This window comes from Phocoena phocoena, chromosome 5 (genome assembly GCF_963924675.1).
Source record: "Phocoena phocoena chromosome 5, mPhoPho1.1, whole genome shotgun sequence".
NCBI lineage: Eukaryota > Metazoa > Chordata > Mammalia > Artiodactyla > Phocoenidae > Phocoena > Phocoena phocoena.
The window spans coordinates 135,848,949-135,861,549 of record NC_089223.1 but is presented as its reverse complement, the minus strand read 5'-3'; the positions used below and the strand labels follow the sequence as shown (position 1 = coordinate 135,861,549).

The window sequence follows — 12,601 nt, the reverse complement described above, 5'->3', positions numbered from 1 at the left end:
AACTTCATGCATTGAAACAGGCTTTTGAAAATCTTTGCTGATTAGAGAGTGATAAATAATATGCATTTTTTTCTTAAATTTGCCTTTACGTTATTCTTTTTGTAAAAAGTTAGAAGCAGAGACATGTGTTGACTCCATTTTTAAACAAAAGACATTAAAAGAACTACACATATGTATATGTGTTTGCATGTATATATAGCTATATGGCCTAGAGAAATATGTGAAAAGAAACACCAGAGTTGCCAATGTTTGTTATCAGGTAGAATTAGGTTTGATTGTAAGTAATAGAAACTGGGGGAAAAAGTGACTCAAATGAGATAGAAACTCATGTCTCACGAATGTAAAAGAGGTCCAGAGATAGACATTCCAGGATGGAAGCTGGAATCACCAGGGACAGAGGTTCCTTCTGGGTCACCATTCTACTGTCCCATGATATGGCCCTTGTCCTCATGGTTCAAGATGATTGCTAGAGCTCCAGCCATCTTGTCAACATGCAAGGCAACAGGAGGGAGGCAGGAAAGAGGGAGAGAAAGGCTTGCCTTTAAAGGAGAACTCTGAGAAGTCTCCCAGATGTGACAATTCCACTTAATCTCACTGACCAGATTCTAGAAACAACCACATGTAGCTGCAAGGGAAGCTGGGAGATATAGTCCTAGCTGGGAAACAATGCACCAGCTAAAATTTGGGGTTTGTTAAACTAAGATGAAGAAGAAAAACGAATACTGAGATGTCAGTTCCTACAACAGTTATGCTGAGGAATGAAGATGTGAGATTGAAAAGGAGGAATGGAGAGGTAAGCGGGTAGAAATGGTATATATTTGCATTATTCCATTCGTTGTAGTGAAAACATTTTAAAGAAGTAACTTTGGAAAGTTTAAAAACATTTTTAGCAAGCATGATAGGGGAAATTTCCCCATAGATTTTTACATCTATGTTCCAGGGAACAGCCGAATGAACGAACACCTTCACCAAATTCTTTCTTTGTCTTTCTACAGTTTGATTATGATGTGTCTTGGTGTGGAACTCTTAGTGTTTATACTACTTGGAGCTCACCAAGCTTTTAAAGATATCTGCAGTCATGTCTTTCATCAATTTCAAGGAAGTTTTGGGCCACTATTTTTTCAAATAGATTTTCTGCCCCTTTCTCTCTCTCCTCTCCTTCTGGGACACGCATTATGGAATGTGTGTATTGGTCCACTTGACGGTGTCCCACAGGTCTCTTAGATGGTGTTCGCTTTTCTTCAATCTTTTTTCTTTCTTTTCCTCAGATATTGTAATTTCAGTTGTCTTATCTTCAGGTTCTCTGACTCTTTCTTCTGTCTGCTCAAATCTGTTTTGGGATCTCTCTAGTGGAGTTTCCATTTCAATTATTGTTCCTTTTAGCTCCAGAATTTCTTTTTGGCTCCATTTATGTGTTCTATCTATTTTTTTGGTACAGGCATACCTTGGAGATACTGTGGTTTCAGTTCCAGACCACCACAATAAAGCAAATATCACAATAAAGTGAGTCACACAGATGTCTTGGTTTCTCAGTGTATATCAAAGTGATGTTTACACTATACTGTAGTCAATTAAGTGTACAATGGCATTACGTCTCACGAAATGTACACACCTCAGTTAAAAAGTACTTTATTGCTAAAAAACGTTAACCATCATCTGAGCCTTCAGCGAGTCATAATCTTTTTGCTGGTGGGGGGTCTTGCCTCTCGATGTTGATGGCTGCCCACTGATCAGGGTGGTGGGTGCTGAAGGTCGGGGTGCCTGTGGGAATTTCTTTAAAGAAGACAACAATGAAGTTTGCTGCAACAACTGACCCTTCCTTTTATGAACACTTTCTCTGTAGCATGCACTGCTGTTTGATGGCATTTTATCCACAGTAGAACTTCCTTCAAAATTGGAGTCAATCCTCTCAAACCCTGCCACTGCTTTACCAGCTAAGTTTATGTAATATTCTAAAGCCTTCGTTGTCATTTCGGGAATCTTCACAGCATCTAAACCAGGACTAGATTCCATCTCAAGAAACCACTTTCTTTGCTCGTCCATAAGTAGCACCTCCTCATTCCTTAAAGTTTTCTTGTGAGGTTGCAGCAATTCAGTCCCATCTTCAGGCCCCACTTCCAGTTCTAGTTCTCTTGCTCTTTCCACCACATCTGCAGTGACATTCTCCATGAAGTCTTGAGCCCCTCAAAGTCATCCATAAGGGCTGGAATCAACTTCTTCCAAACCCCTCTTGATATTGATACTTTGACCTCTTCCCAAGAATCACAAATGTTCTTACTGGCATTTAGGATGGTGTATCCTTTCCAGAAGGTTTTCAATTGACTGCTCAAATCCGTCAGAGGAATCGCTGTCTATAGCAGCTATAGCCTTATGAAATACATGTATTAACTCAGAAGACTTGAAAGTCAAAACTGCCCCTTGATCCATGGGCTGCAGAATGGGTATTGTGTTAGCAGACATGAAAGCAACATTGATCTCATTGTGTGTCTCCATAAGAGTTCTTGGGTGGACAGGTGCATTGTCAAATGAGCAGTAATATTTTGAAAGGAATCTTTTTCTGAGCAGTAGGGCTCAACAGTGGGCCTAAAATATGCAGTAAACCATGTCGTAAACAGATGTGCTGTCATTCAGGCTTTGTTCCATTTACAGAACACAGGCAGCCTAGATTTAGCATAATTCTTAAGAGCTCTAAGATTTGGGGCATGGTAAATGAGTACTGGCTTCAGCTTAAAGCCACCAGCTGCATTAGCCCTTAACGAGAGAGTCAGCCTGTCCTTTGAAGCTTTGAAGCCAGGCACTGACTTCTCCTCTCTAGCTATGAAAGTCCTAGATGGTATCTTCTTCCAGTGGAAGGTTTTTGTTTACATTGAAAATCTGTTGTTCAGTGTAGCCACCTTCGTTAATGATCTTAGCTGGATCTTTTGGACAACTTGCTGCAGCTTCTACACCAGCACTTGTTGCTTCACCTCGCACTTTGATGTCATGAAGGTCGCTTCTTTCAGGGGTCGGTTTAAGTAAGTGTGCCCAGTGAAGCCTTCTCAGTGGAGGAGACATCTAGACAGGGTTTTCAGGTGTCAGTAGGAGTTCACTGAATAAGAAGAAAAGGGCATTCCAGCCCTCTCCACCCCCAAGGCAGTGAAGACACTGGGGCAGCCTATACTCATATTCATGTAGAAAGGCACCCTTGGAATAGCTGGACTGGCTTAGGGCTCATGGCATTTGGGCTGTGTCCTGGCTCCCCCTCACTTATCCAGCCCCCCACTTCCACAGAGTGTACTTCCTGGCCCTTGACATTGGCCAACAGGGCTTAACAGATGCGCACACAGGCTTGCAGTGTTCTTGCAATGTTTCTGCTCACCGACCCCTGCTGGCTTCAAACTTTCTTCTGCAGCTTCCTCTCCTCTCTCAGCCTTCAGAGAATGAAGAGAGTTACAGCCTTGCTCTGATTAGGCTTTGGTTTAAGGGAATGTTGTGGCTGATTTGATCTTCTATCCAGACGACTCAGACTTTCTCCATATAAGCGATAAGGCTTTCTTATCACTTGTGTTTTCATTGGAGTAGCACTTTTAATTTCTTTCAAGAACTTTTCTTTTGCATTCACAACCTGGCTGTTTGGTGCAAGAGGTCTAGCTTTTGGCCTGTCTTGGCTTTCAACAAGCCTTCCTCACGAAGCGTCATCATTTCTAGGTTTTAATACAAAGTGAAACAAGTGTTGACTTTTCCTTCCACTGGGACACTTAGAGGCCATTGTAAGGGTATTAATTGGCCTAATTTCAATGTTGCTGTATCTCAGGGAATAAGGAGGTCCAAGGAGAGGGAGAGAGATGAGGGAATGGTCGGTTGGAGGGGCAGTCAGAACACACACGACACTTATCAATTAAGTTGGCCCCAAACAATCATAGTGGTAACTTCAAAGATCACTGATCAGAGCTCACCATAACAAATATGGTAATCATGAAAAATTTGAAATATTGTGAGATTTACCAACTGTGACACAAAGACACAAAGTGAGCAAATGCTGTTGGGAAAATGGCACCAATAGACTTGCTCCACGCAGGGCTAGGGTTGCCATAAACTTATAATTTGTGGAAAAAAATACAATATTCACAAGGCACAATAAAGTGAGGTATGCCTATATATCTAATTTGTTTGTACTTTGTTTTCTTGATTTTCTCCACATTTCCTTTAGCTCTTTGAGCATCTTGAAGGCAGTTGTATTAAAGTCTTTGTCTAGTAGATCTGCCATCTGGTCTCTCTCAGAGACAACTTCTGTTGGTATTTTCCCCTTTGAATGGATTGTACTTTCTTTCTTTGCCTTGTGGTTTCTTTGTTATTGAAAACTGGATGCTGGAATCTAATAATGTGGTAACTCTGGAAATCAGATTCTCTCCCTTCCTCGGGGTTTGCTGTTTTTTTAGTGTTTTATTTAGATTTTATGGCTGCGGGCTCTCTGCATGCCGGGGATCAGCCTGAGGTGTAAACTGGAGTCCTCAGGTCTTTTCTCAGCCTGAGCTTTTTCCTGGGCATACTTGGTGACTTTCTAAATTCCTCCATATGTGTGGTTGCTTTTGAATGTCCTAGTCCTTAAATGTTGGCTCCAAAAATGAAAAGAAGGAAAATAAAGGTGGGGTGGCAGTGGAAACAGGTTCTGGCTGTAACTGAGCAGGACCCTGTGGGGACTTCCCGGGACAGATCCTTCCTCCATATGCTCTGCTTTAGCTCCTCTCTAAAGGACATAGATAATAGTAGCTGATACACACTTTCTGAGTTGTTTTGTAGATGCTAATACCACCACCAAATGGGAGAAGTTAACTACTTGATCACGAGCACGTTGCCCCAGAACTACTGGTGCCCAAGGATTAATAATGTTAATCCCCATGACCCCGCCCTGTTACCTCGCCATCAATCACGAGAATTGTGCACAAGCTGATCACATACCCTGGGATGCCCCTCCCTCACCTTGCCTTTGAAAATGTTTTTGCTGAAACCTGTCAGGGAGTTCGGGTATTTTGAGCCCTAGCTGCCCGGACTCCTTGCTTGGTGCCCTGCAATAAACACCGCACTTTCCTTCACCACAACCTGGTGTCAGTGGGTTGACTTTGTTGCACCTGGGCGAGCGGACCCAAGTTTAGCTTGGTAACATGGCCCTTTAAATCCCCTGGAAGCTGCTTCAGCTGGTGGTGGCTGCGATAATAGCTGTGTGCCTGGGTGTCTGCATGCGTGATCAGAAGCAACAATCAGAGCACAGACTCCCAATATTGGGGGGCAAGGTCCAGTATTGAAGGACAAGGTCCTATGCCCACCCTGGCTCCGGCAAGCTGTGTGCCTGCTCTAGGAATGCATACACAGCTGCCGGCCACGCGGCTGGGGGGCAGGAGTGGGAGATGGGTAGCTGCTTCCTTGGGAAGAGCTAAAACTGTGGATATTAACCTTGATTTATGGTGCAAGCCTTCCCCTGGAAGCTACAAGCCTTTGAATAGACTCCGGCGTTCCAAAACAATTACATCAGGCAGATTCTGGCAGTGGATTGTTGTCTAAGTGAGAAGACAGACTCCTGTGCTTTCCACTCCACCCTCTTCCCTGGTGTCACTTCCTCCTTTATTCTTACGCTTTATGGGTTTTATTTTACTTTATGTAAACATATTACAGATAAAAGACTATTTTTTACTTTAAAGTAAATTTGCATTTACTTTATGCTTATGAATATTTTTATATAATCAATAGTTACTTGGATTTTCCCCCTCTTTTGTCTGTTCATAGCCTTTGCCTATTTTTCTTCTTTTTCTGTTAGGGAACATGAGTAAATTTTTTTTTAAATCTCTACAAGTAAACAATTTAAGCAAAGGCTGCTGGCAAATATAATAAAAACTGTTTACCCATTACAGGTTTCAGAGATAGGTGAATTAAAACAGCAGAATGGTACCTTTTATACCTTTTTAAGTACAAGGAAAATAGAATTGATACAACACAAAATTTGGCGAAGCTGTGTCGAAACTGGTCTATTCTAACTTTGCTGGTGGAACCCTTTTAGAAAGCAGCTAAGCTCCAAAAATATTTATATCCTTTGTCCAGAAGTTTTTCTTAGACTGACTTGAGAAAATAAAAAAAGAAATACCTGTGGGCACAAATATATTCATGGCAGCACTGTTTATAATTATGAAATATGGAAACAACCCAAATGTCTAAACAACAGGAGTCTGGCTTAGCTGAACAAGGTACGGTCTCCTGAGTTGAAAGTTTTGCAGTCGTTTAAGGTGGATATCATGTATCATTTGGGAAAAATTCTCCTGAGACATCGTCATGTGAAAGCCAGGCTGTAGACAGTGTCTGCAATGATACAGCTACAGCAGTGTTGCCTTGGCTTGGGGCCCAGGATGGAGGGAAACCAAACAGGGCTCGGGAGGGAGGGAGGGAGGGAGGCTGTGGTGAGCTCCCCTCTGCTCTGATTTCTATTGTTTCCATGATGTTACTTGGGCAATTAAAGAAAAAAAAAAAAAAAGGTGGGGGTGGTTTGTGGGGAGGAAACAGGCAGGAGTTACAAATTCACCTTACAACAACAAAATCTGATTAGGGAATTCAATTAGCTAGCTCTCCTTGTTGGTGGGAACACTGGCGTCTGGCTGCTCTCCTGAATTTGGTGGAGAGGAAGCAGCCAGGTCCCTGGATGGGCAAGGTTCTCAGCAAAGACCAAGTGTGGTCTTGAGGACCCTGCAGGGCTCGGGGTGGGGGTGGGTGATCCCTGAGAGCAGCCTGACTTGTGCATGGTCCTCCACTGCCTGTCACTGGGTCCTGGGCAGGACCCCCGAGCGAGGACACGTAGTGCCAATGCAAATGCCAACGATATAAGTGGGTTCCTGGTCATCCCTTGAAAATGGATGACAGGAGGGGCATGTCTGTTTCTGTCATCACTTATGATGCGGGGGCAGTACTAACATCACAGCCTCACGACTCTTTTCAATGACCCCTGATTTCTGCAGAAACGGGAAGCTAGCAGGTAGCACGTGCTCTCAAGGGCCTGCAGCGGGACTCACAGTGGTGCTTCCTGCAAACCTCCCCCCCGCCAAAGACCAAGAAACACTCACTGCCGTCTCAGCCACGGACCAGGGAGGTGCAGCCAGGGCTCAAGGTCACAGAGGTCATGACTTGTGGCTGCGGTCTCCTCAGAAGACCCTCAGAAATGGCCTGGCCGCTGGTCCAGCCTCCCCCGTCCCAGGAAAGGGGCAGCATCTGCCCAGGTCCCAGTACCAGAGGGGAGCAGGGAGAGACCCAGGGGTCCACTCAACCCACCCCAACACTAGGACAAAGGATGCAGCTGATGCTGCAGCCCTCAGTGGCAGAAGAAGAGCCTCTCAGAAGCTGAAAGGCCCCCCACCCTCCAGAGATGCCAAAAGCACTTGCCATAAATGAAACCATTAGCTTTTCATTTATTTACTCGGCCAACACTGGAGGGACTTTATTAAGATTCCTTCTTTTCTTTCTTTCCTTTCCTTTCCATTTTTTCCCCCCTCTTCCTTTTCTCTTTCTAAAGAGATGCTTTTAAAAGGTTTTAAAAGTCTCAGAAACTTTTCCCATTTCTGGCTCAGGAGGGGTCTGTGATGTGCCGAGCAGCAGCTCCTGAATCCAAGTCCTTTCCAGCAAGCCACAGCCCCCGGGCCTGCAGGGGCCAGCGCATTCACCTCCTCTCCACCCTCCAGCCAGGTCTCTCCTGCCCCAGGGCCTTTGCACCTGCATTGCCCTACACCTGAACAGCTTTCCCCCAAGCGCTGGGCTTCAGATGAGACATGGCCTTTAGGGAAGCTTCCCCCACCCCCCATCACTGTCTGCCTCGGCCTCTCATTTCCTTCTCAGTACAAATCACAGCTTGCAATTATTTTACACATTTGTCTGTCTGCTTGACTTTCTGCCTGTTTCCTCTGAAAACCCAGCCAGGGCAGGAAACCGGGGTGTCTGACTCACAGCTATAGCGTCTGTTCCTAGCTTACATTTCATGCTCGATAAGTATGTGGGAGAGAAGGGCTGCTTCAGTCTGTGATTCTGAATTACGTACATGGGATGGAGACCGTCCTCTGGAGGGAGATGTGGCAGAAGGCTGGTCTCAGACTCGCCTGGACCTCGGACCTCGGTTTGAAACCTGCTTTGGTTTCTTACAAGCTGTGTGACCTCAGACGGGATATTCAGCCTTTCTGACCATCAATCACCTCCTTTGTAAAGTTGGAATAAAATATCGGTAGGGAGGGGGCTGTGGAGTTCACCCGGAGGCAGGGCAGGGGCAGGGTCTGGACAGCCTCCACGTCCCCCTTCTTTGCCGGCCAGGCAAGGGGGAGGAAGTAGCATTAATTGAACACCTACTATCTACCAGGCACTATGCTAGGCAGCTGGAATGCAGAGGTGAATAAAACAGAAACGGCCCCCCCAGCCCTGGAAACTCTAGCTGAAAGCAGGACAGACACGGGGGGTTCCCAGCACCCTGAGTGTCAGGAAGGAGCAGGGTGGGGTGTGAGCAGGAAACCGAGGCCTGGACCAGCCTGGAGGGTCAGTGGGAAGAGACATTTGTCTGAAACGTCACATGTGCAGGAGTCTGGGGAAAAGAAAGACCAGGCAGAAGGAAGAACATTGCAGAGGCGCTAAGACAGAATGAAGCTGGGCACGTGTGAGGATGGAGTGCAGGGGGAGGGGCAGTAGCTGGAGGGGGAGGGGGCAGTAGCACCAAGCACAGGTGCAAAAGCCCTGCAGGCCCACGAGTCAGGGCCGGCTCAGCACCGGCTCAGGGCCTGGTGGAATGGGGAACCCACTCATACCTTTGGCAATGCATACTTCGGCAGCTTCATCGGGACAAATTCATTGCGACGATAAGAGATGTAGTATTTGGTCTGGTTTGTTGAGGTTGCCTAACAGGAGGGGAAAAACAAGTTTTTAAGGGACTAGGTTTCTTTCCTTTTTTTTTTTTTTTTTTTTTTTTTTTTGTGCGGTACGCGGGCCTCTCACTGTTGTGGCCTCTCCCATTGCAGAGCACAGGCTCCGGACACGCAGGCTCAGTGGCCATGGCTCATGGGCCCAGCCGCTCTGTGGAATGTGGGATCTTCCCAGACTGGGCCACAAACCCGTGTCCCCTGCATCGGCAGGCGGACTCTCAACCACTGCGCCACCAGGGAAGCCCGGGACTAGGTTTCTTGTTGAGCCAAATCCTGGTGAAAATGCCCTTTTACTTTGCTTATACATGCCCTGTCTGAAATGGGCAGACTCCTATTCATCCTTCAGAGCCCCACACCAAATGCCCCACCTCTGGGAAGTCTTCGTCCACCTCCCTCAGTTAGAACTAACCTCCTTCCCCATGCTCTCTCAGCACCTGGCTTCCCTACGTCTGAGTTACAGACAAGGTGAAGAAAATTCTGTTCCCTAGAACTCCTCTTAGGGAGAGTACTTGGTGAGCCACTGAGTGGAGGAAGAGACAGGCCAAAGGTAAGCTCAAGCCACAAAAGATGACCACCAGACCACGAGGCAAGAAAAACAAAACGAGAGGCAACACTCCGGAGACAGTCATGTGGCCAGCACTGTCCCAAACAGCTCATCGGTATCAAAACCAACAACTCCACGACCTGTGATCATTTCCATTTTAAAGATGAGAAAAGTGAGACCCAGAGATGGAGTAACTTGTCTCTCATGGGATATAATAGAAGACCCAGGAAAAGAGCAGCATGTGCTTCTTTGGGACAGTGGCAAGGAGGAGGGGGTGAGAAGGGAAGACGAGGAACAAGGGGGCAAACAGGTATTGGGAGAGGGAGTGGGCCAGGAGCTGGACAGGGCACAGTGGCCCCTGGCCTCTGGCCCCAGCCTGGCATGCACTGCGGGCTGCGCCTTCCCCCATCGGATACAGACAGTGTCACCAGAGGCAGACCAGGCCTCTGCAACAAAACTGAGAGCCAGCTGTTATCACATCTGAACACAGACCAGCCAGCGATGACCGCGCGCCGTCCAGGCTGAGTGCGCGGGGGTGGCTCCTTCACCATTACGGCTCAGCCTCCTAAGCCCCCTCCTTCCAGACCAGGTCACCGAGCAGACCAGTTACAGCGTGCTTCCCGACAGCACCCGATCCGGCATCTTCCATCCTCCCCGAGCCCCCTCTCATGGCTCACCCTCGGCCAGGTCTTCCCAGCACCTCTAACTGAGCCCCGCACCCCATCCTGGGGCCCCGTGGTGCATGGTGCCTACTGTTGCACAAGGATCAGCCCAACCTGTCCAGCCACAGCTGTGCCCCCGGGGTCTCAGGCTCGGGGCGCTGGCAGACCAGACAATCACAACATTTAGAAAAGACTCAACGTGAGATACGGTTGTCAAAGAAGCCAATTGCTGTCATTGCTCCAACCCTTGGGAGATATTTGCAGAAACACAATGGGAGGTGCTGGGAAGACAGCGGTGCTGAGAACAGACCCGGAGCCCCCACCCGCACCGGACTGCAGGGTCTACGGTAAACAGTAAAGGACGACAGCGTGGCCTGGCTGTGACGGAGGAATGCACAGAGCTGGGGGCGCTCCGAAGAGGCAACCTGTGGGCCTGAAGTAGAGTGGAAGTCAGGGAAGGCTTCCTGGAGGAGGTGGTGCACGACAGTGTTGGGGGAGGAGGTGGAGAAGGGGGCACAAGTGGTCCACGCCCAGGGAACAGTGGGTGCAAACACACAGAAGGGATGGGAAGCTGTGGGGCTGGGCATCTGCAGAGGGTGAAGGAGAATGGGGGCGGGGCTGGGAGTCGGGGGCAGGGCTGGGAATCAGGGCCGGTGGTGGCAGAAGCCTCTTGCCTGGCCTGCTCTAATGGGGGCCGTGACACACCCTGCCAGTTCCAGCCCCCAAATCCTCAGGAGGCCCTTGTACACTCTGTGTGTGGAGAAGGGCACCTGGGGTGATGAAACGTCCCTGAGACGGGGGAGCCTTCAGGGGAGAGAACACCAGCAGCTGCCCCTAAGGGGCCATCTTCATAGGAGCCTTTGGATTTGTCTCATGGGGTCCTAGAGGGTAGAGCAGGGGTCACTGGATGAGAGTAGAGGAAACACTTCGTCTCAGTACTGGAATGACATTTCCAAAGATTTGAGCTATCCAGGAGAGGGGTAGGCTGTTTTAGAAGGAGTGAGCTCCTCGTTGGTGGAAGTAATCAAGAAGTGGTATGACCAGCTGCCTCCCGGAGTGTCTGAACCATCAGACCACACGGTGATCCCAACTGTGATCTGAGTACCTGTGTGTACAGGCAGCAGGGCTTGGTCCCTGGGCTGTGGATAGCTGATGCCTGGTGGCCAAGAGAAATGACCAGAGACAACAGCTTTGAATATCATTTCAAAGTCGCCGGAACCAGATGGAACAAAATGGGTTTGGGCTTGGAGGCCCTGGGCTGTGGGAAGTTCTTAGTGGGCAGAAGGGAGGAACAGGTGGCATCCCTGTGTTTTGGCCTTACGGGGTTTGGGGGGTGCCTTCCACCACCATCACAGGGGCAGGGGAAACTGAAGTAAGTAGCACTTGAAAGTAACATAGCCATTTTATTGCTTCCTGTTTGAATGATTCCATTTTCCCCCAAGTGGCTTATACTACACATCACCTATTGCCGATTTCCAAGAGCCCCAGCAGGAAGCTCACCTTAACGAAGATGTAATTGTCCTGCACGGTCAGAGAACTGTGGTCAATGGGGCCCGCGAACGGCACTGTCAGCGTCTTCTCGGAGCAGTTGTGGACCTGGCAGGTGACGTACCGAAAACCTGCAGGAGATAAGAGCCAGCCACGCGCTGCATGAAATCTCAAAGACTCAGACTCCAGCTGAAGGAGTCAGACACAGCCTCAGGCGTGACAAAGGGCTGAACCTTTTTGGCTCGGTCTGCGTTCCGATACCACTGCCGCTGGTTTTGTTTGTGGGTCTGAATGTTAAACGGTGCGCCCTGTGATTGCACCTGCTGCTGAGCGGGGCCAGCTCTGTGCCAGGCGCTCTACTGCGAGGAGTTCTTTTAATACTCAGGACCATGCAACGATGGTCCCATCTTCCAGATGTGGAAATTGTGGCTGAGCTAGGAGACTTGTCTACCTCAGGGCCACCCGGACTGCCTCCAGCTCTTCCTGGAGGAAGTTTCACTGGAGCACAGCAGTGCCTGCCGGTCTACGCGTCACCCACGGCGCCTCCACCATACAATGGCAGTCACTGGCAGGGGAGACCACACGGCCAGCCAGGCTAAACCGTTTACTGGCTGGCCTTGACGGGAAGCGTTTGCTGACCCCAGGCTAAAGCCGTGCAGGGGAGCACTGCCGTGTGAGCGCAGGACTTGATCAACATTCTGTCCCACGCGCCCTCTGCCCCGGCTTAGGGTTAGGGTTAGGGTTAGACACGGCACCTGCACATCCGTGGCCACCTGTATCCTCTGTCTGGGAGAGGGACCTCGGAGCAATCCGGAGAGATGGTGGGCAGGAGACCCCACACACACACACACACATCTCCCACCCACCAGCCGGCCCTGGGCAAGCTGGGTGCGTGTGGTCACCCAGGGAAGGGACACTGCAGGGCCGTGGCAGGCATCCATGGCACCCATCACGACTCGGGACCCCTCCCACCCTCCTGGAGTCCCTCCAACTTA

General features: G+C 48.8%; 1 protein-coding gene across 1 annotated transcript in view; it reads right to left on the bottom strand.

The window, feature by feature from the left end:
- Window positions 1-12,601, bottom strand: part of SORCS2 (sortilin related VPS10 domain containing receptor 2) — a 469,283-nt gene that overhangs the window by 55,454 nt on the left and 401,228 nt on the right. Inside the window, exons 7-8 of the mRNA XM_065877287.1 lie at window positions 11,619-11,737; window positions 8,799-8,888 (exon numbers count right to left, since the gene is read on the bottom strand). Coding sequence (XP_065733359.1) covers window positions 8,799-8,888; window positions 11,619-11,737 — 209 coding nt within the window. The remainder of the gene's footprint in view (window positions 1-8,798; window positions 8,889-11,618; window positions 11,738-12,601) is intronic.